This window comes from Theropithecus gelada, chromosome 17 (genome assembly GCF_003255815.1).
Source record: "Theropithecus gelada isolate Dixy chromosome 17, Tgel_1.0, whole genome shotgun sequence".
Lineage (NCBI taxonomy): Eukaryota > Metazoa > Chordata > Mammalia > Primates > Cercopithecidae > Theropithecus > Theropithecus gelada.
This window is the reverse complement of record NC_037685.1, coordinates 67260227-67284105: the sequence shown is the minus strand read 5'-3', so window position 1 is coordinate 67284105 and position 23879 is coordinate 67260227. Positions and strand designations below refer to the sequence as shown.

The 23879-nt window shown below is 39.3% G+C and overlaps 1 protein-coding gene across 5 annotated transcripts in view; it reads left to right on the top strand.

Moving 5' to 3' along the window:
- The window catches only part of DCLK1 (doublecortin like kinase 1), a 355985-nt gene that overhangs the window by 265918 nt on the left and 66188 nt on the right, over window positions 1–23879 (top strand). For 3 of the 5 annotated variants that reach the window (XM_025364300.1, XM_025364299.1, XM_025364301.1), the window contains exons 6-8: window positions 3618–3712; window positions 19507–19591; window positions 22562–22670. In XM_025364300.1, the coding sequence (XP_025220085.1) occupies window positions 3618–3712; window positions 19507–19591; window positions 22562–22670 (289 nt within the window). Of the gene's footprint in view, window positions 1–2349; window positions 2702–3617; window positions 3713–19506; window positions 19592–22561; window positions 22671–23879 lie in introns of those variants that run through there. The other 2 variants (XM_025364302.1, XM_025364303.1) reach the window with 1 other exon arrangement.

Genomic DNA, 23879 nt, shown 5'->3' with positions numbered 1-23879 from the left:
ATGGCACTACCCTAGATCAGCCACGTCAGCATCTCTACCGTAGGACCCTTAAATGTGCCCCACTCTCTCCTACCTTGACGTTCTCCTTGCACCCAGTATTGTTTCCCTGTAATCCACTCTTGACGGGGCAAGAGCTCTGGAGAGCATTTTCAAATGCAAGCCTGATCCTGCGACTCCTGCTTAAAATCTTTTTTGTTTTTGTTTTTATTGTTTTGTTTTGTTTTGTTTTTGCTTCTCATTGCCCTTTGGATAAAAACCAAACTCCTTAACATGAATTTTAAAGCCCTGCTCACTATGTGACCCCTGCCTCCATCTCATTCCTGAAACTCCTCCCCCTCCCACCGCACATACTTGCTGTACTAACTTATTTAAATCTCTTCAATGCACCACACTGGCCTCCTTTCTTGCATCCAGCCCTGAAACAGGGGATCCCTGGGCTGAGGACACTTTTCCTTCATTGTGCCCTTCCTGCTTCACCAGGCTAACTCCTGTATCCACTGCCCTCTATGAAGGGCATAGGCCAACTGTGACTCTGTTGGTTATTAGGATTCCAGTTGCAACACCCAATACTTCTGTTGATGGCTGTTGTGATACCTTGGCTCTTGTCTTCTTAGTTTAGAAGAATTTAAACAAGAGACATACAGCCAAGGAGATGCAGCAGAGAGTCATTCATTGCAAAAGAAAAAGAGTATTTTGAAAGTTAGATGCAGAATGAACAGTATACCCTGAGAGAGTTCAGGGTGAGCTGCTTGTAAGGGTGAGGCAGTGTTGATTATTGCTGGAGAAACCCCCTTTATGAGAGTCTTACATGATAATTCATAAGGAGATGGGAAGAGGTGTTGCTAGTAAGCATGTTCTGGGTGGTCCTCTGGGTGCACATGCGCTGTAGCTGTACGTGCATGTTCATATATCACGTGTCTCATTAGCATCTTAAATCTCCACCCAGGGGTGTGTTTTTTACTATAAATGAGCAAAGGGTCAGTTTGATGACAATTAAAATCAAAATGCACATGCTCTAGAGAAGGAACAGTCCCTCCTGAAGATAGCTTTGCTTACATGAGCTCAATTACAATGCGAATGCCAAGGCTTATTGTATTGGCTGTGAGGTCACCACCACTGCTGCATCCCAAGAACATGGTCACTTCCTTGACTATCCTGCCTCACTTCCCCTCTCAAAATACTTTATTGTAATTACTAGCTTAGTTCTCTGATTTACCTGTAGGCTAAAGGGCTGACACAGTAAGGCAAGGTAGTAGTAAGAGTGCAGGTTTTGAACTGCCTGGGTTAGATTTTGCTCCATATTTGTTTGTCAAATGACTCATCATCTGTAAGCCTCAATTTCCTCACCTGTAAAATGGGTGGAAATGATACTGCCAATCTTACAGAGTTATTGTGTGAGTTAAATGATGTAATATACATACATGCTGATGCATATAGATGCATATATGTGCATATATAAAAGGTTTAAGTGTGTTGACTGGTGCATAAAAATGCCTTCAATAAACTGAGATACACATATAATGGGTACTTACTAAATATGTACAGACTTTTATTGTTTTGTTTTGCTTTTTAAAGCAAAGTATTCCTGAGACTGTTTTCTTGTGAGTCCTTTGTCTCTCTTTCTTAATTTTCCATTAGCTGGGTAAGATCAGAGTCTCAAAGTAAAAAGTGTTAACACTGTGTTTGCTTCCCTATTTGCTCATTTTTTCTGCCAATCTATGTAGCCTTCAGGTATGACATAAAGATGTGCAGTAGAATACGGGTGGGCAAAGAAAATATATTCATAAAATGTGTTCTCCAGCCATCCAGTAAGGCATCCCTTCCTTACTAGTTGTAGGCTCTGCTTCTGCCATTGTCTTTAATCCTTGCCTATTTCTGAGCCCCTTCCTTAGAAGCTACTGGCTGAGGAAGTCTAATGTGATGAGGTCCGAGCGTGAAGTTCACTCAGCAAAGACAGGAGAGTGGCATGCAAGCAAATTAAAGCATTCTTAGCTTTCCAGTTCACTCTCTCTGCAAAAAAAAGCAAAAAACAAACAAACAAACAAAAAAAAGCATACATAGCTTTTTAGGCTTCTATTTTTAGGAGTTGCCAAATACATTTCAAAAGCAAAACTACAAATTAATGCAGCATGGGGTATGTGACATTTTTTAAGGTCTTTGGAGGAGATGACAAAACAAGGAGCTTCCCACTTTCCAGGGTTGTAAGTTTTTGGGAAAAATCAATAAACATCCTACCTTGCCACTGAATTGTGTGAGGGTTTCCGGATTACCTGGTAGTCACCAGGCTTTAGAAGAGTTATTGTCATTTCGATTTTCAAATGAGTCACTGGATCTCTTGCCCCCAGGGCCACTTCATTATGATTCAGTGCAAAGTACTGACAGCACCGGGGCTTCCGGGAGGGAGTGGTGTCGGGGTGGGGGTTGCTGTTGGCAAGAGGCTTAATTGACACCTTTGATGTAGCCTAAGACAGAACCTGCACCTCCCACTGCTGCTTGGGAGACGTCAGCTTTACGCAGAAAAGGCATCTGCTGATGAATCCTGCATCTCATTCAGCCTGCTCTGGGAGCAGCCTTAGCCATCCTTAAACTCATCCAACCAATTCCCGTTTCCGCGGGTGCTTGGCTTAGTGCTGAGACGGGATTCTGCCCTTGGTATTCAGGTCCAACACTAAGACTGTGTCCATGTTAGAACTCATAGAAGGTAAGTGAAATGCATTGCTGCTCTCCCTTGTGGAAAGCATTTATTTTGCACCCTCAAGAATCTATGTGTCTCCTGGTTAATTCTACTTCACTGACTGTGGGGCTGTAATGTTCTCATTTTTACAGGTAAAATAGAGGCGACCTGATACATCTTTATAAAACCATGTCTTTAAGTGTTTCATTCTGTTGTCAGAGATGATGTTACTTAGAGAAAAGAATTGCTTACTTGAGTTCTGTGGCTTTAGTTCAGTTTAGTGCAAATATGCATAAAACTCTTGAGAATTGGGTAGAATTCCAGTGATTTGAACTTGTTAGCAGTTTTTCTTTTCAAAGGCAGCAAAGAGAAACTGTGAGGAGTTTCTCAGCGTCTGTGGCCAGTGACTGTCCTGTTCAAGTCAGGTCCATCACAATCAGGCTGGGGGGATGGACAAGACACAGGTGGATGCAGGACATTTTTCTAGAAGTGGGTTATTAATTATACAAATACAGTGATCTATTTATCAGGTCATTGGAATGTCACTGGTGATCTGTGCTTATATTTATTCCTGCTGGGTAGTACTAGGTAGCTAAACTGAAGAGTTAAGAATAAACCTCATTGAAAATGTCTCAGGACCATACATTCCTAAAGTCCCTGCTGGCACAGTTAAAGGCATCATTAATGCATTCATCAGGAAAGTTATGAAAGGTACATCTTAAAAAATAATTCTGTAACCTACTGCTTTGTGAAACACAGGATTTGCAAAACTGTGACTCTCTGAAGGCTACTTCCCAAAGCTCTTCCTCAATGTACACATGGAAGGGTGTCTAGAGTTCTAGTACACAGCTCTCTATATAATTGTTTATTTCCTGGAGATGATTTGTCATGAAAATTATTTAACGTGCCATTTTTCTCTGTGTGTGATTCTTTGTATTTCTAGTTAATGGAACCCCTGGTAGTCAGCTCTCTACTCCGCGCTCAGGCAAGTCGCCAAGCCCATCACCCACCAGCCCAGGAAGCCTGCGGAAGCAGAGGGTAAGGAAATAAGCAAGCTGCTTGTTTCAGACTTGTCTCAGCCTTGGTGCAGAGTGGTACAGGTGCCAGCAAATTGTGCTGCTCGTCTCTAAGTGATATCTAAGCTAGAACAGGAGGTGACCAATGGGGAGTTGCTTATTGCTGTGGTTTAGCTAGAACTCAGGGCTTTTAGCTTCTCTGTAACCTTGTCCAAATCTTAACTCAGAAGAATGCACCTTTGCTACTTCACTTTTACACACTCCTCTTTTTGTTCTGACTGCACAGGCTTTATTAGCACTAGTTTATAAGCCTTCTTAGTTGTGATGAGTTTGATTAGATGTCACCATTAAGGGAAAGAAGAAGTGCTGTGAATGGAGGGGAGGGCTCTAGTGGAAAATTGCTTATGGTACAGATGGGGCCCCGGAGCAGCAGAGGGTCCATGAGGTAGGGGATGGGAACCTATGACGTGCTTTTGTGGATGAAACCCACATTGAGCACCTTTTCATCACTACTTGCATTTATGGGCAATTTGGCTGAGCTTGGAGACCACAGTGAAAAAGTTACTGGAAACTGTTAGCTTCTCCATGCTAAGGAGGAGGGTGAGAGTTAGCGCTTCTTTCAGGTTGGAGAGACTACTGTTCTTATCCTGTCACAACCTGTACTGTTTGTCTTTTCCAGTAATACCAAGGCAAAAATAAAAGTAGTGGGAAGGAGGCAAAAGGGGAGGTATAATGCCAAAAACAGAAGGCCCTTTATGGTCCTGATTTCAGATGCGAGGTCGGGGGAATGTACGCTTCTGGGAGGTTTCATGATGGTGCTCACCGAACACTTTAATAAGCGAGGACTCCTTGCAGTCTACTGCACTCAAATGCTAGATTCTTGAGTTTGGTTTCTTTTAATATGTGTTTTAAAATAAAACTTCTGCCGGGTGTGGTGGCTCAAGCCTGTAATCCCAGCACTTTGGGAGGCCGAGACGGGCGGATCACGAGGTCAGGAGATCGAGACCATCCTGGCTTACACAGTGAAACCCCGTCTCTACTAAAAAAATACAAAAAACTAGCCGGGCGATGTGGCGGGCGCCTGTAGTCCCAGCTACTCAGGAGGCTGAGGCAGGAGAATGGCGTAAACCCGGGAGGCGGAGCTTGCAGTGAGCTGAAATCCGGCCACTGCACTCCAGCCTCGGCGACAGAGTAAGACTCCGTCTCAAAAAAATAAAATAAAATAAAAATAAAAATAAATAAAACTTCTGAGTTCCATAAAATTAGGTGTCATCAAGGATGGAAGGCCCTCTCTTCAAGATTTCTGCACAGGTTGTGTCTTTAGGCTCCCAGACGTCTAAGAGTGTGGGGCGGGGAGATTCATTTGGTCCCTAGCTCCTTTGGAGCCTGTTGCACCAAATATCAAGTTTGGTTATCTTTCGCCACTGATTCACCTGGCATCAGGTGGAGCTTGTTTTGAGTGTTTGATGAAGCCTGGGATCTGATGCCAGCTTGTCCACTAAATGGCCATGGTATCTTAGATAAGCCTATTATCTTTTCTGGGTCTCCATTGGAAACACAAAACAAAACAAGGAGGCTCTTTCCAGATAGAAAGTCTAATACTTCTGTTCTACTTCCATTTGAGTGTTTTCACTATGGTTTTTTCTTGGCCACAGTCTAATTTGGGATTTTAAGGTGTTGGAATCATTCACGAAAAACTCAAAGAATTGGCCAAATTTATTTACTCTCCTAAAGGCCTGTCCTTGAGTGGAGGAAGAGCTGGTCAGTCATTCTTTTCTTGTAAACATCACGCAGTGAGGCATCAACCTATAGGGACCGCCATTAGATACAGAGCAGGAAGGGCCCTCTTTCTGAGAACATTCTCTCTCTTAGAGTGTATGCTTTCTAGAGGACACCTAGCATAGCTAATTGAACTCAGATTAAGGATTTATTGGTGTCACTTATGCTTAGTTGTTGAGATTAAGAGTGATTGGGAATTCCCACTGCTGATGGGAGCTTCTCTCCCTGCTCGTTTATTGAAGAGACCTCCATCGTAGGGATGTAAAGCTATGCTCAGATGTCCCTTTCTTGGCGGAATGGGGCTAGAATTCGCTTCTTCTGCTTTCTGTATTTCCACTTTAGTATGATTTTGTCTAATTGAGGCAGAAAATTTCCATTCAGCTCTGTGGCTATTGGCTTATATAATTAACATTTCCTGTACTTGGGGAATGATTATAAGATATGGCTGTCTTATAGATTCTTCATTTTACCATTTAAATGATCAGTGCAAACACCATACTTGAGAGAAAAAAAAATCCCATTTGTTTTAGGAGGACAAAGGGTTTATACCATCTGAAAACACTTATTGAGCACATGTTGTGAGGCAGGGCACTGGATATATTCTAAGATGGTTCCATATCCAGGCTTTTGAATTTGGGCCATAAATGAACGTCCGCATCCATGTGCTGTGTCAGTGTATGAAGGCATTCCCAGCTGCTTTAGCCAGAGGAGCTTTCATCTTAGCATGTAGGCAACTGCATCAAATAATCCCTCCCAGTTAAAATGGGCCTAGAAGATCCCTAAAAACTAATCCTGTTTCAAATTTGGTTAATGGTCTTCTCAAATGGTTGGCTATACTCCTATGCAGGAAATACTGACATAAGTGAAAGATGGCATGTGCTAAAAGAAGACACTTCAAAGAATAAATTAACTCTTTTTACTGCAGATTGGAAAACAGTAGCTACTTCTATTTTTTCCTTCTGTGTTGCCTAGCAACATAGCCAAGAAAATGAGTTGACTACCCTCACCCCAACACACACACACACACACACACATGCACGTGCACACACCTTGCCCCCATTTTAAAAATACAGGAACATAAGGTGTTTTTTCAGAAGGAAGGTTGAGACATTTGACTGGTTTCTTTACAAATAAGAAAATCTAGTTTTTACTTATATTAGTTACAAAATTTAATTACCTTTTTTTCTTCTGTTAAAATCACATTTTTATGTTACCTCTCTTGACATTTTGGAATAGTCTTATACAATGAAAAACCTGCATGCCAGACATTTCTCTTCATAAGCATATTCGTGGCAATGTACCAAGTAACCTATTTTTCCGAAGCAGAGTTATTTAAGTTGCTGTCTACAGGCGTTTGACTGGTCACAGAAGCAGAGCCTGGAGACTCTTTTCCCACTCATGAACTTTTTTTGGTCCCATTTCTTAATCCATCAGGAAGAAATGTGTTGTGTTATGTAGGCTGAATGAAGCTCCCCATTATACTCCCACATCACTGACTTTTGTAGATTATCTGATCAGTCAGATGATGTGAGGAGTGGGTGGTACAAAACAGGAGAAAAGCCAACTCTAGACGCTCTCTGCAGATCTGAGCTGGTTGCCTGGCTACCAATTGAGATCTAGTAGCAGGAAGGGGAGGGAGGAAAAGAGAGAGGAGGTGATGAGTGAGTGGTCTGTTGGAGAACAAGGAAAGAACATTGGGAAGAGATTTGGGGTGAGGTGGGTTAATTTTGCACTCTTTCTGTCGTCCAAACATAATATTTTGAGAAAGCAATGCTTTCTTGGGTTTTATGCTACATGCAACTACAACATTTGAGTTGCTGCTCTGGGACCAGAATTTGCTGAATGCCATCTGAGCCTCCTTATAAATTATTTTATCTTGAGTTAAGCATGTTCCTTTTCTACCAAGAATGGGAAGGAAATGGTCAAGGAAGAATTGCCTAGTCACACAGTAGTGGAGGTGACCTTCACAGACCTCAGGGGCTATGCAACTCAACGAGCATCAAGGAAGGTGAAAGATTATGAATAGACCAAGAGGCATTTTCTTGCTAATAAGGTGAAACCAGCACCATTTTGTTTATTTAGACAGTTTCTCTGTTATTATCTTTCCTCCTACTCCAAGTTGGTGACTTGAAAAGGTCAATAATATTAGAAACCGGGGATGCCCATTCAGTGTTGCTCCCACGAGAGCCACAGGGCACCCAAGAAAGTTGAGTAAACAAATCTATACCGCCCTTCATCTTGCAGGACCTGTACCGCCCCCTCTCTTCGGATGACTTGGATTCAGTAGGAGACTCAGTGTAAAAGAAACAATGGAGCAATGTATATGGTTTGTGACTGGGTGAAGGTTTCACATTTCCTAAGCAAAAGTCTAACAGCAAAATACACAAAAGAGTTTTGCATACCTTGAAATGATAAAAGACCAAATCATATGAAAGTAAATATGTAGGCATTTTATATTCATGATGTTCAACCTTGAAATTGAAAGATTTTAAAAAATATCTCCCACATTGATTTGATTGGGGAGAATCTGAACACAAAATGCTGAGATTTTTGTGCAGCGCCTGGCTCTAGATGAATTTCATTTACGGACCCAATATTGAGTACGAGAACACACTAATCGTGTGGCAATATAGAGCCAGAATTTCTGTAGATGGAGTTTTCTTCTTAATTATAAGTAGGCAGAGAGATATAATTTTTCTGTACTTTCTGCAAAGCATATTAAAATGGCACTAGTAGGCATATTTTTTCTTAAGGTTATGTTGTTTTTTAAAATTCGAATTGCTGGTTTTTAGAGGTATTTTTATTGCAAAATAATAAAAATGCTTGGGTAGATTTTTTTCTCCCTAGACAGTAGAAAAAGCTACTTATTGTTTTGTGGGTTAGTATATTTGAGAGAAAAAGAAAAATTACGACAAGGACACATCTCATAAAGACTCTAAAATTAGGCGTTAGGAACTTTCCTTGTTTTTGTTGTCAAGTAAATTTTATTTTTTAAAGTTATTTTAGTAGAAACAGTGTAAATTTAGCTTAAGCTATATGCCAACATGAAGAACTTGGCCAATGGCATTGCTATAGATTGTATAATTTTTTCTTACAATCATATACATAATTTTTTAAATGTGTAAAAACTAAAGCTGGGAATTTTTTTTTTTTTCATACAGACCTAAAAAAAATTGTATCTGGACTTTTTCCAGGAAATCCATTTGAAAAGCAAGATTCACTTAAATGGTGCTGTATAAATCAGCCCTAGAGTATCCAAATCTCCACTCTGAAAAATTCTCAATCTTGCTGGTGTTTTGGAAATTTTCATATGCAAAACTCCTTTTGTGTTAAACCAATTAAGTCTATGATTATAACCCATTGTTAAACATTAACCTACTAATTCTGCTCTTCTAGTCCTCTATTTTTAAAAATTATAGTCAGCTTTGCTTAAACATAAAATAATTATTTTAAGTCTGAATGTTAAAAATTAATTTAATATGTATAGTCTATTGTATTTAAGCCATATCCTAGCGGTCATTTACTTTTACTAGTTCAAACACTAACAATTTAAGACTTGTGAAGCATGGTTTTGATATTCTCCGGGCTTGACATATCTCAGTAGGTGACAAATTAAAAATGTTTGATGCCATTTCGAGGCTTTTACATGATTGTTTTTCAAATTTTACTTGAAAACAATTTTCAAATGTTTGATTCAAGATGGAGAGAAATTCAGTTGTCACACGCTGTTTTAAATGTTATTGATTTATCTCCCTGATAAATTGTTCAACTAGCAAATTTTACCATCTGGTTTATAGTTACATATGTTACCATCTCACTTTACAAGTGAATAAAATATTCCAACCAAAAGAAGAAGAAGAAGAAGAAACATCCAGGCAATCTAACAGCATTTGAAAACTTAGCCCTATAATAATTAGTGCCTCATTATGCTGTCTGTTGGAGAGAAAGACATTTCTCTGGCAGGTTATTCAAGAGCTGCAAACTGAAGCATTCCATCTTGAAAGAACAGTTCATAATAATACCTGTTCCAGGCTTCAGGTTTTAAAACTGTTTCCAATAGAAATGACCAGAGACTCCTGCTGAGATCAAAAGGCTGCTTTGTTTTAGCTGAAACAGTAAACATCTGTGAGGTTGCCTATGCTGGTGTCTGTTTTAGTTATGTCTTTGTAAAATGCATTACTTAATACAGTTGAGTCCATAAAAGATTAGTATGTATTTGACTAAATTGCCAAAAATGCAAAGAAAGCAGTGGAACGGTTACTTTAAATCTGGTGGGGTCAGATGGTCCAGAACAAAAATAAATTCCAATAATTTTAACTTCCCTGCACTGTCAATCTTATGGACAACTACGTCTAGAAAGGTCCAATAAATGCTATTTGTTCTAAGTGGTAGATATTGCCAATTGATATAGAACCCATGGCTTTGTTTAGACAGGGCAAAAAGAAACTGAACTTGTACTAATTGCCGATAGATATCATGGCCAACTTTCCATTCAAGCAGTTCCAAGGGAAGTGCTTTCCACAGCATTTAATCTCTTGAACATATGACTTCTATTAAAGGACTGTTCAGGGGCTATATATATCATTTACTTTTTGAAAGTAAAGTCCCTCAGAGATTGAAACAGCACACCATTTATAGTCTTTGAGATCTCTTTTTTATGCAAAACATAATTCTATTAAACTAAAGCAGAAATAAAAAATTCTTAGCAACAAACCAGAAGTTTTCAGTTCATTGGTGGAACAGAATTGGTGATTTATAGGCGCTTATGATTGACTTACTTATAGAATTCTTTATAAAAAAAATTCGGCAATGAATTTTTAAATTGTTCTACTGAGCAGGGAGCACTTCAGCAATAGCCATGCAGTTTTGTCCTAATGATAATCCTAAATGTGCTCTGAAGACATCGTGCTGTAGTTCAAAGTTCGATACTTTTTCACTTGCTCTCACTTCTTTCTTAGACATAGACATTGTAGAAAAAGATATTAGGAATATTTCCCTGCTTTCAGCATTTTAGAAGTGCAAAACTTAAAAATATATAAAGTGTGAGGTTCAGTGTGAACTCAAAAGACTATAGTTCTGAAAGCCACATGGTGTGTTTTGTCTTATTTAATCATCTAGGCAGGGGGAAAAATCTACACTGTTTCCGTACTGCCATAGAATTTTAAGAAGTGTCAGGTTCTCTCATTTGTATACATCCCTGTGCACATATATTGGCTCATCTAAATATTAAGAATCCAAAAAACATTTTCTAAAACCGTTTGAACCAGCACTAACGTACTATATATGTACCGTACATAACCAGCTGTGGAATTTCCAACACATGCCCTGAAGATCTGTACATGATTGGCCTCTTTCTTTCTTTCTTTCTTTCTTTCTTTCTTTCTTTCTTTCTTTCTTTCTTTCTTTCTTTCTTTCCTTCTTTCTTTCCTTCTTTCTTTCTTTCTTTCTTTCCTTTTTAAACTTAAAAACAATGAAATGTGCAAGTCAGATTTCTTAATGGAAGTAAATGAAGATATAGAATAATATTCCTGAAAATTCCACATATTTTAATTCTTGGACTGCTAAATTTTTCATATGTGGCCATATATCTATACAGGTGTTTGGGTGTTTATGTAAATTTGCCAGGCTTGGTGTGTATGTGGGTATGCTTCTGTAAGTATCTGTGTATGTGTATAAACAATCAATAGTAAAGTATAGTATTTGTGATACAGCCTTATAAGTGACTGGCTCTTGTGGAATTATACATAAAATCTTCATGTCATAAAGTGTTACTCTGTGACATACTAGTTGGGACATGTTTAAGTTAAAAAACAGTTTGCTCAACTAGTATGGCAAATGGTTCCAAATATTCAGATGTACTGATTTATCAAAAAAATTGAAATTCAGCCAAATCCAACACTGTGTTAACTATTAAATATAAGTAACATTAATGTTTATATTGATTTATCTTTGTGTTCAATTATTAACAAGATTGAATACTATGACTGACTTTTTTTAATTGTGTGTTTATGGATGACTTGTAGTGGTTGTCAGTCACTATACACTAAAAAAATGAAACCCTGATACAGTTGCAGATTGTCAAGTATAATGTTGGAACATAAATAGAAGAGAATCCAGAGTATATTTGATATGAAGTAAGTTTAATAACAAAGCCAGATAACCTGTAAGGCGATCCTGTATGTTCTTTCAAAACTCTAACCTGTTGACAAATTATGAATATACTTGCTGTATGTGTGTATATATCTACATAAATATATACACACTTGAAAATGTTAATTGGATGAATTTACTATATATGCATACATTTGCTCATTTATGCATATTTGCATTAGCCTTGCTAGCATCGTTATTTGTGCATGTTAGTGATAACTGTCTTTGATTGAAATATCCCACAGAGGCATAGTGTGAAAATTAGAGATATATTGAATTCAATATACCAATTGCCTGATATAGTGTGTTGTACTGTCAGTTGAAAAATATTTGTAATTTTGTGCCTGTTACGCATGTGGAAAAAAGAGGAAATCAGAGGTCCTCACTATAATTTTTAAGGGTGCATGACATATGATGTCTTTAAAATACGGTTCATTTTAGTAAAGATGATGGATAAATTCCAAGATAGTATAAATGATGCATGTAATACATGAATGTTTGTATTATATATGGCCACAAAATGTTTTTGAAGCCAGGGTAGTAGATATCTAAAGGTTATAGGCAAAGAAGTATGAAAGTTAACTTTCTTGTGATGTGTTTTTGAGGAGTTGATACTCATCAGTAAGCAAGGAATTGAGTCTATTTTTTCTAAGAACTCTTTACTTTGAAATATATTATGAATGTTGTAAATTTGGATAACATTTTTATAAAGAAGTTAGATACTTTCTGCTCACAGTTTCAGTTGATTGGATGTGTATTCTCTTAAAAAAAGCATTTGGTGTTAAAACATTTGACACAGCAATATATTTTTTAAATCCATCAACTGAGGCCATCAGCAGAGCTTTATAGAGCGAAGCATTGACAAAATGTTTCATTGAACTACCCAATTTTGAAAGTTCAATTACTTTGTGCTGTGGTTTCATTGCAAAATGTTGTACCTTGTGTTTCACACTGGACCATGTTATTCCTCTTGAAGTTAACTTTGTGACACTTACCACCTTAGAATAACTACATAATAAACAGGAAAAACTGCCTATGTTGTTCAGTGAGTTTCTTTCAGAAAACTTGATAAGTAGACGCTGCAATTGAAATGACCACGTGTGGGGTAAGGGTGACCTTCACAATCACGTGTATGGCATTCTTCTGTTGTAATTAGCATCAACAAGTGATATTTGAGAGACTACAGAATGGTACCACATAGCATCTGAAGTGTAAAATACTGACAGTAATATCAAAATAAGATTATCTGATGAAGAATTCTGTTTCAGGTAGTTGCATTAAAATCAGGACTCTACCTTCCTTTCAGGGTTGCCTTAAAGGATGAATTTGTCAGACATATTGATAACTCATTGAAAAGAAGAAATTAACATGCATTTTTAAAACCACTAGTGGTCTCCTAGGCTTGAAGGCATTTTTCCCAAGGTGATCTAACTTGTGGGGAAAAAAATGTGCATGTGTATGTGAGCATGTCTGTGTGTGTATTTATACAAGCTATTTCTTTTAAAATCACTGGATAAATATATAGTTTTAAAAATAAAGTTAATTAAAATAATGATAGTAAAATACTTGACTCTCTAATTCAGAATAAAAATCATACTATATTTCATTTATAAAAGGAAGATAGAAAAGGATGTTAAAGAGGATAGGAAATTCTGCTGACCGAGCTAGAAAAAATATATATATATATATTTTTGAGACAGAGTCTTGCTCTGTCACCGAAGCTGGAGTGCAGTGGTGTGATCTTGGCTCACTGCAACCTCCGCCTTCTGGGTTCAAGTGGTTCTTGTGCCTCAGACTCCTGAGTAGCTAGAATTACAGGTGTGTACCACCACGCGCAGCTGATTTTTGTATTTTTAGTAAAGACACGGTTTCACCGGGTTGGCCAGGCTGCTCTTGAACTCCTGACCTCAAGTGGTCCTCCCACCTTAGCTTCCCAAAGTGCTGGGATTACAGGTGTGAGCCACTGCGCCCAGATGAAAAAAAATATTTAATATTACAATTACAGTACAAGTTCCAAATTCTGGTTTTAAATCTAACATTTTCACTAGTTTTACTTTAATCTTCAAATTATATTTGCTTTAATTGGTTCTCTGTATTATTTCCTTGATGAATGTCCACAGCAATGATCACAGCAAAATGTAATCAGTGTCTGTAGCAATAATCATTGGAAGGAATGTTTCCAAATTTATAAATATTTCAAATTGTAGTTACAGTTTCTTAATATAACCAGAGTTTAGCATAAAATGTAGCAGGTGCCTAGAAGAGTAGTGAGCTCCCTTCATTACAGGTTGGGAATCCCATTTGAGGAGTAAATCATGGAGGGAATTATTCTATCCAGAGGAAATACAGTGGATGACTTCCTGGGCTGCTTCCAAACTACGATTTCATGAAGGGTGTAACTCATGAGAGGAGGCATGTGGCTACCAAATGGCACAGTCTCCTTGGGACAAATGGTTCAGATTATCAATTTATAGATCTTGGCTTATATGAGTATAGTGAATGGACAATTGAGGCCAGAAAAACTACCCAATACAATACAACAAACGGTATAGATCTAGTTGTAACTAAATGCATTTGTCTTTGAAATCTTGGCTCTCATAGTTTCACTAACATAGCCATAACACCGTTGTTTCCATTTGCATTTTCGCCTCCTTTCGGTAAACCAACTTCATGAGTAACAGTTCTCTAGTCTTTTGAAAAATTTATCCAAATCTTTATGATAAAGTTTTACATTTTTCAGTATTCATTCTTACTTATGCTCATGCTTATCTGTGCCATAAACTTTATTTAGGCTGCACGTACTACTATGAAGAGTGCAGACAAAGGAATTGGGAAAAAGCAGTTCCTTTGTGCCTTGTTTCAAATAGTGGAGCCTTATTAGTAATTGCAGAGTGATGCCTTCAACTTACTGTTCTATACCCACTTGGGAAATAAATAAATGTATGGCTTTTCTATATCATATAGAATCCTGTGAGTTTCAAGCCCTCTTCACCAAGATTATTATTTAATTTTGTTAGAGGTCCTCTTTAGAGCTTCAGTGCATCTAAAGTCAAGATCACCAAGACAACTGTTTGAGTGTGTTAAAAATGTATTGCTTGTGTGTCCTTTATAAGATTGATTCAGATATCATATGCCAGTGATTACTTGATTTCTAAATTATTTTTAACCATTTTTCAAATCAGTATCAACTCAGTAAGGTAATAATTGTATGCCAAGATAAAATGTGAAGTGGAAATGGTGCAATTATCCAGCCAAAGCTAAAGTGTGGTGAGATTTTTCTACCTTGATTAGATCAGTTCTCTCAATTAGATATTTTCAAAATCTTCTTGCAGCGCGGACCCCAGCTGAGTGACAACGTTAATACAAATGGCAAGAGTAACTCACACCATTTAAAGTGAACTGTTTTCCACTACATCGTCATCAGATACATCTTGATAAAATGTGGTTAGAGTTGTTATGTCAGCTTTCTCGCTTACTTCAAAAAGTGTGATATGTTCTCCATCTGTTATATGATCCCAAGCTCAATAGCTACACTTAGGATGTGTTCTTACTTAGGGCAGTGCTTTTATGAAGGTGTGCCATAAAAGCATCCAGGTGCCAGCAACCTTTCCAAATGGTTCCCATTAAATCTGCTTGGAGGGGAGGGGGTGATGACATTTCAAATGTCACAACATTTCTCAGAGCAGCTAATTGCCCTAAATTCTGAAATAACTGTACATTTTGTACTGTACACCCAGATGCCTTGGAATTAGCAAATTGAAGCAAACATAAAATCTTGTTGGCATGTGGACTATAAAATGATTTATCTGCTCGGAAAAACCAAAAAGGTAAATTTATTTCATTTACAAGCAATGAAAAAATATAGGTGGGCTTTTCAGCTTCTGTTGGTTGTAAAGAAAGGCTGGTTAATCTCATTAAGTTAATTCTAAAGAGCAAGCACTTACACATTTTGCCTTTACTATGTTCAAAATCCTTCCGTTGGACTTATGGATAATAATAGAAATGTTCCAGCAGGGTCTAAGTTAGTATATTTAGGTGGATTAGTAAAGAATTGCTGGATTATCCAAAGAGTCATGCTGATTACTGGTATGGCTTCAACTGGGAGACAGAGCAAAAACATTAGGAGACCAGATCAGAATCTAAAAGATAACAGGCTGGGAGGATATTAATGTAATAAAGATGGCATTTAATGTGGGGAAATGTGAAGTCCTGGACTTGGCCCAAGACAACCTTTCTTTTTTTTTTTTTTTTTTTTTTGAGACTGAGTCTGGCTCTGTCGCCCAGGCTGGAGTGCGGTGGCCGGATCTCAGCTCACTGCAAGCTCCGCCTCCCGGGTTCACGCCATTCTCCTGCCTCAGCCTCCCGAGTAGCTGGGACCACAGGCGCCCGCCACTTCGCCCGGCTAGTTTTTTGTATTTCTTAGTAGAGACGGGGTTTCACCGTGTTAGCCAGGATGGTCTCGATCTCCTGACCTCGTGATCCGCCCGTCTCGGCCTCCCAAAGTGCTGGGATTACAGGCTTGAGCCACCGCGCCCGGCCCCAAGACAACCTTTCAAACACACACCAGGGAGACCTGACATAGCTGTGGGCTCATTGTAAAGGTGAAATGCTATGGCCTCCTCCACATAAGCCAATAAGATCTTGAAGTTAATTAATGTTCTAGTCACGAGAAAGAAAACTCTATCCTTCTCTGCTTTGTGCTAGTCAGAGCACACCCAGAATATTGCATTCACTTTTAAGCACCAGGGTTTTTTTTTTTTGTAGAGACAGGATTTCACTGTGTGGCCCAGGGTGGTCTTGAACTTGTGGGCTCAAGCGAGCCTCCTGCCCCAGCCTCCCAAAGTGCTGGGACGACACAGATGGAGACCAGTAGCTATTTTCAAACACCTGAAAGCACTGTCATGTGAAAAGTGGATTAGACCTGTACTGGGCAACTCTGGAAATCAGAGATAAGACCAATAAATGGAAAATGTAGAAGGACATAATTTCAACATAACTTACAGAAGAACTTCCTTTATTTTGCCTCCTATTAATGATGAAGGGCTGCCTCCGGAAGTAGTATGTTCAGTACTAGAAGTATTTGGACAGAGGCCATCTGACCACCCACTAGGATTTCTGTAGGGGGCATTTGGTCTCTGGGTGGAAATGGGGCGGAATAGGTAATATTTAAGGTCCATCCCAGTCCCCCAAACTCTCGGAATCAATGAATGGTCACTATCTTGGAAAAGTATTTAGTATTAACTATATTACTTATTTGGGAAAAAAGAGATAACACTATTAGAAGTTTAATACATTGATTTTACTCTCTTTGAGCATAACAAATAAAATGAAAGCTTTACATTTTCAGAGAACTCTGTATGTCCGTAAGTACATTTTTCTCTTAACTGCCCATCATCTGTTACTCTCAAGCAGCAGAAAATTTGAAATGACTCGGGATACATTTTCAGAAACACAAAAATACAATCATAACGTTGAAAACAAGCAGTCACAAACATAAGCAACTTGTGTTAACCCTACTTTTTTTCCCTTTTTTTTTTTTCTACCAGAGCCTAAAATCCTTGAGAGGTTTTTGTTCAGAAAGCAGAGAAAACCCAGCTGGCATTGTGACAAGCATTCAGGGATCGACCATTTGGCGGCACTGTTAAATCCAATTCATTAGTTGATAAAGCATTGAGTGAATAATAGCCCACAAGTTTATAGAATGTTACAGTTTAAAAGATGTTTTCATGTACTATGGGTCAGAGCTCTGTATCGAGTACCTGATGTTCTTGCGAAAAGAACAAGCTTTTGGAATTGAGTGTCTAAATTGTGAACATCTTTGCTAGGAAACATGCTACTGGTCTATTAATTTGGTGAAAGAATGTGTCTTTGTATTCTAAATTTAAAACACCCACGTGACAAGGCAGCACCTGCCAGCCTAAACCACACCATGTGTCTCCATTATGAAATACCATTTGTGCTGCTGCTGGAAGAAATTCAAGGACCCGAAAGCCCAGAAGAGAAGGTCTACATTGTAGACATTTACTTAGTGCTTCTCTGTTTAGAACGCCATTATGTCTGCAGCAAAAACAATGACCCAGAGGATGAAGGATCTCACTGTTCTGGAAAACACACACCGTCCCCTCAAATGTGGTTATGTTTATTTTCTTGGGTTATTGACATAATAAATCTGCCTTGTCTCAGCCTCATACCGCAATATTATAAATACTAGGTTTTCACAAAAAGACGTTCATCCATAAAAGTCAGCAAAGCATGACTTAGAAGCTCCTACATTTATAGTCCCTTCCACAGAGTGGATTATGGGCCCATAGCGTCACACTAAGAAAAACTCTGTGTCAAGGTGACACTCTTAATCCGTTTTTCTAGCCTGACATGACAAATGTGTGCTGCTGGTTACAAAAGATAGAAAAACGGCTCAAGTCACCAGGCTTGCTGAGGGGGATTTTTATAATATTGGAAACAATGGGCACATTACACAAACTGTGTGGTATCCAGGGGTATACAAGAGTCATCTCGAAAATTTTAGCCTGTTCTTTAGGAAAGCAGATGTGCTATTGCTATTACATTAACTTTCATCCCAATGGTGTCAACTGTGAGCTTTGATGAACTTGACCAATAGGACATGCTTATCTAAGTCACACCCAGGAAAAAGTTCCGTGATGTTTGACTTAGATGGCTCTGCAGTGACTTAGGCAGCATTTCCCCAACTATATTAATCTTTTTAATGAAAACTAAAATCTTTGAATCTCCTATGCAGGATACTATAGACCATAATGAAATTACGTCAAACCTTCTTTCCTCCTACTTTGTGCATACTTTAAGGCTGAATGGGTTGGGGAGGAGGTTGAAGGGAAACAGGTAAGCAGAGGAAAAACAGGTCAGCTTTGCTTCTTGCCACCTCTTCATTATTAATTCAACTACAGATGCTCTTTCCCTTCTCTCTGCTCCACAGACAGCCAGCACCATGAGCCAATGCCGCCCGCCCCCTCACCGCCTCCTGCTCCCATCAGGCCAACCAAGTGGATAAACCCAGGGAAACAGAAGGAAGATCTTTTAGGGCAAGCTGTGTTCACTATTTAGAAATAGCATTGAAATGTGCAAATTGTTTTCTCAGGAAATAGATGCAGAGATGGAAACATTCATGTTAAAGTACTGCCCCATAGCCAGTCATAATATTAAATATTTGGTACTGTTTTGTCCTCTGAGCTCTCTCATACAGTTGGTTACCCTGTTTGCTTTCATGGGTCTTGGGTCAAAATCAAACAGAACTATAAGGCCTAGGCTTTTATTCTTGTCTTTACTTCAGACTTATTATGTAACATTTAACAAACCAATAACCTACTCAGTGCTTACGTTTTGATCTCAAAATAGAAATGACAACCCCACTCTTTAGCCTTTCTCCGAAAGTTGTGGTAAGGTGGAGCATTTAGTTTTTTTTTTTTAGGATATTTTATAAAAACAAACTGAAGAGAAATGTTTTCTATTGGAAAAATAGAAAAAATAGTGAATGGGATCAGAATGGTACCACATTTGAGGGCCATTTGCCGAGAGACTGTGGAAGAGTCAGGTGAGATGCTTGAACTCTTCCAAACCCGAAGAGTGAGCTAAAGGACCCTGATTTTGAGCAAAAGGAGTAAGAAGTCATGGAACATTCAAGTTCACAATAACCAGCTTGATCCTGTTATCACAGTCTATTATTGGTTAATAGGGAGAGAGGGAGATGTGGCCCCAGTTGAATATGCTGAAGACGTCTTTTTCCAAGGGTTAAGTTCAAATCCTCCCTAGCATGGGCAAAGGTTTCTCTTGAGATTCCAAGCTGGGCACGGCCCCTGGAAACTCAGGCCTTCTGACCCAGTTTTTGAATTACCGGTTTCTGTTCCCCTACAGAGCTCTCAGCATGGCGGCTCCTCTACTTCACTTGCATCCACCAAAGTCTGCAGCTCGATGGATGAGAACGACGGCCCTGGAGAAGGTGATGAGCTTGGGACTTGGTATCTGAGGAGGCAGAGGATGGGTTGGCTAAATTTACTCCAAGAAACTGTAGCTTCTCAAGCAGAATGATGTGGACAAGGCTGAGCAGCTCCTGTGGGTCAATCACAAGGGGATAGGGTTGAATATGGTGCCCACCAGGGATGGGTATCTGCTCTGTGAGAATGGGAAGGGGAAGTTGGCCCATTTTGGAGACATTTCCCATCCTCTGAGGGCATATGTATCCTAAGAAGGCCAGCTATTGCCCGCTTTGGAAATAAAAGGGGATCCCTGGGATCATGGCTGTTTTTGTTTTCCCAAACCCTGTTCACTTTTAGTGTTACTTTAAGTGAACAAAGACCATTCAAATTTAAAGACAATTTATTCTTTTGACTGTTGTAGTCTCACAGATGTACCCTAAATTAAGTGAACTCAATACATGAAAATATGGTTTTACAAAAAGAATTGGTGGAAATTGCAAAAATATCCTTGAGCTAATTCACTGCAGAACATCTCTGTGATGTGGTCAAATGATCAGGATTCCAGAAATGACTTTTTCACTAACTCACTGGATTGTTTTGGACAAGCATCTTCAACTCTCTGCATCTTACTTCCTATCCTATGAAATGGAGATTGTGAATCACACCTATTTCCTTCCTGAAGGCTATTACCAGGTTCAAATCAACTACGGGGAAATATTTGGAAAAGATAAAAGTGATACCATCAAGCCACTGTTAAGGAATCCGCTTCTCTTATTTGTGTTAAATGATATGATTTAAATTTTTTTTTTTTGTAGCCAAAAAGTACCCTTTGCGAAGTGCTTTTATTATATTAAGTGAAATATGTGATTTACAGTGTAATTATTTTCTGACTACATACAATGCAACATCAGAATTTTTTGTACTTACAGAAATATGAAAACCAGCCACCTAGAAGTCTCTTTTGTTCCAATGTGTTTTGTATTTTTTAAATGAAATGAAATGGTTCTTGATTTAAACCTTTGGCTAAGCCTTTTTTTTTTTTTTTTTTTTTTTGGAGTCTCGCTCTGTCTCTCAGGCTAGAGTGCAATGGCGCTATCTCAGCTCACTGCAACCTCCACCTCCCAGGTTCAAGCAATTCTCCTGCCTCAGCCTCCTGAGTAGCTGGGATTACAGGCATCTGCCACCATGCCTGGCTAATTTTTGTATTTTTAGTAGAAATGAGGTTTTGCCAGCTTGGCCAGGGTGGTCTCAAACTCCTGGTCTCAATTGTTCCACCTGCCTTGGCCTCCCAAAGTGCCGGGATTACAGGCATGAGCCACTGCACCTGGCCTGGCTGGGCCTTCTTAACCAAAAGTGAGAAAAGATACCTTTTATGAATAGTTAGGGAAAAAAATCCCAAGCCATGTGCTTTCAATGGGTGTCTCAACTCAGTGAATGCTCCCACCAGAAGGCAGGATGGAAGTACCTTCTTCCATTTCCCACCTGCAGGGTCACACTTGTACCCAACAGCCAAGGAGGGTTCCTTTCTTAGCCACATAGTAAAGAGCCTTAAGATTGTGTCATGTGGGAGCTGTTTTGTAAATTTGGGTGCTTTGCAGTAGACAAAACTCCCCTGGCTGAGTCCTTCGAACAGAGGCAAAATTGCAGCTTCTTTAGAGGGGTGAGATGGGGGTAGGGGGATTGGCTCCAGCCCTCACTTTATTCTAGAGACCACCTAGATGGCTTCTAGCAGGGTAAGAGGGAAATGTCACCTGTAAAGGGGTGAAGAGACTGTACCAACGCCAAGGACAAAAGTAGCAGCAGCAAATGTCCTACATTTGTTCAATACTTTCTAGAAATTTCATCCACTCTAGAATTCAGATTGATGCCAACTGAGCATCATTATAAATCGAGAAGAAAGGCCCTCATGCAGATATCTAATGATTGTCAGTCTCCGTTTTATTATGGGTCTCCAACAACACAGAGCAAGTATGAATACAAAAACTACTAAGAAAGCCCATTCACCACCTAAAGTTGTATTCTGAGGAGAGATGTTTAGTCTCAGTTTACGATGAAAGGTCGGAAGAGGAGTACATTAAGAAAACACACCAGGGTTCCATCACATTTTGCATTCAGGTTGCCTGAGGGAGAGCTGGGATTTATCACTTTAAAGCATGTACATTTTAGAGTCCAGCTATAAAAGGCTTTTTACACCCTTAAGATGTTAAAGGTTATTCAGTATATTTACGTGACCTAACTGTGGCTTATTTAGTTTTATGGCCTTAGATATTTAAAGCATTATTAGGCATTTGCAAAATATTTCAAAATGCATTTTCAGGGGGAAAATGTGTTGTGTTAGTGGCACTAACATAATTGAAACTACAAAACTGTTCCATTCACAGACATAATAGATATTGTAATTTTAACTCAACATCTGCTATGCAGGTTGCTGGTGAGAACATTTGTCTAAAGTCTGCTCGTTGATACTGAGGACGGGTGGCCATCAGTGCTTAGTTCATAAGGAATTTTACGGAGATTTCCATTTCAGGATGTAGTAAAACTAACTGTCCAAACAGCAGGCAATTTTCATGCTTGTACAGTGTCAAGCAGCCCAGAGTCCCTTGCGAACTGCAGTTGCCTCCTGCGCCATACATGGGAGTGCTATTTTTCTGTACACAGTGGGTATTCAGTAAACACTATTGATCAAATTGGCATGAAGTGAAAGGAGCAAAGCTTCCTCCTGAGAATCCCCACAGCATCAGAAAACCCAAGTTTCTCTTATATAGATGGGAGTGGACCCCTTACGTTTCTTTTTATTTTATCATTTGTCTTAGTAAAATCTGTTGAGTATATACAATGTCAGCAAGGGAAGGAGGCGGTTGCCTCACTGTACAGAGAATGACATATCGATTCTGAATCCGTTCCAGTCAATTAGATGATACTTTTAAATGTTTCCTTGTGCAACATCTGTGTTCCCTTTTCCACCAATAAAAAAGTATTAATGATTCTTTCAGAAGTGTCGGAGGAAGGCTTCCAGATTCCAGCTACAATAACAGAACGATATAAAGTCGGAAGAACAATAGGAGATGGAAATTTTGCTGTTGTCAAGGAATGTGTAGAAAGGTGAGAAGAACATCATTTGCATCAAACCTTAAGGGTTACATTTGGCGTTATGTTTTCCAAGATTGTGTCTCTATTTCCAGTCTGTGGTACAGATGGAATAAGTTAGTGTCTCAACCCCACATGCAAAAGAAAGACCCATCTAACAACAGATTTGAAAAATGTAGTGATACCTGGGGACAATCTATAAATTAAAGACTTCGATTTTTTAAAATGTACTCAGAGAAACGTTGCCAGCTTTTCAGGTAAGCCTTTTTATTGTTGTTAAAAACCATATTGAATAGTTTTTCTCACATACTTTTTATGACATATTTCGTAGAGGTCAGAAAGTTCTTGTGAGAGTTTATGTCTGTAATGCATACTAGCATAAGATGAAATGCATCAACAATCATCTTGAAAAGCTTTAAAATGCATATGTACTGACCCCAGCAGAAGTGGTATTTAATACATTAAGATGTATTAAAATGAATGAACCCGGTACTCTGTGGGCCAAAGGGAAGGGTTTATCCTGAAGTTCTAGATATCTAATCGAGGACGTTAGCTGGTGGCTACTAGACGAAGAAGTGACAACTGATAAAGTTACAACCCAGCTACGGTGGCCTCAAGCCCTCCACTCGGTGTCACGTTTGGGTTGCTTTTCCCGGGCAGCTGCTTGCTTTAGGGAACCTGGTCAGCCAGCAGCTTCTCCTCAGGGCTGGTGGGCAGAATATTGAAAAGTCGGGGGAACTAACCTCTTTCCTTGAGGGACTGTGTCCTCTGGGTTTCTGGGGACTGGCCTGGGGTGTACACAGTTCCTTGTCACCTTTCTCGGCCTGCAGTGGGGCTGGACACCCTGCCCATTCTTAATCCTCTGAGAATCATGCTCCTGAGCTCCACTCAGAGGGGATGACTGAGGAGAGAAGACAGACGAGAAGGCTTTGGCCTGGAAGATCTAGACCTTGCCTCCGCTACGGGCTTTGATTCAGAAGCACAGGTTCCTGCCATATTAAAGCTGGCAGTCTCTACAGAGCCCCACATTTCATGAGGGTTCTTCATTTGGCCAATAGCCACTTGTGTGCTCCCGGCACCCCTTGCGGCTCTTTGGAAGATGCTTCCCCAGCTCAGGTAGCAGAGCCCTCCTTATCGACCTTTGTGCAGTGGGTCGCAAACCTTGCTCTACTCCAACATGTCAGCAAGGCTGGGATATTCCCAACAGTGACAGAGACCCAGCTG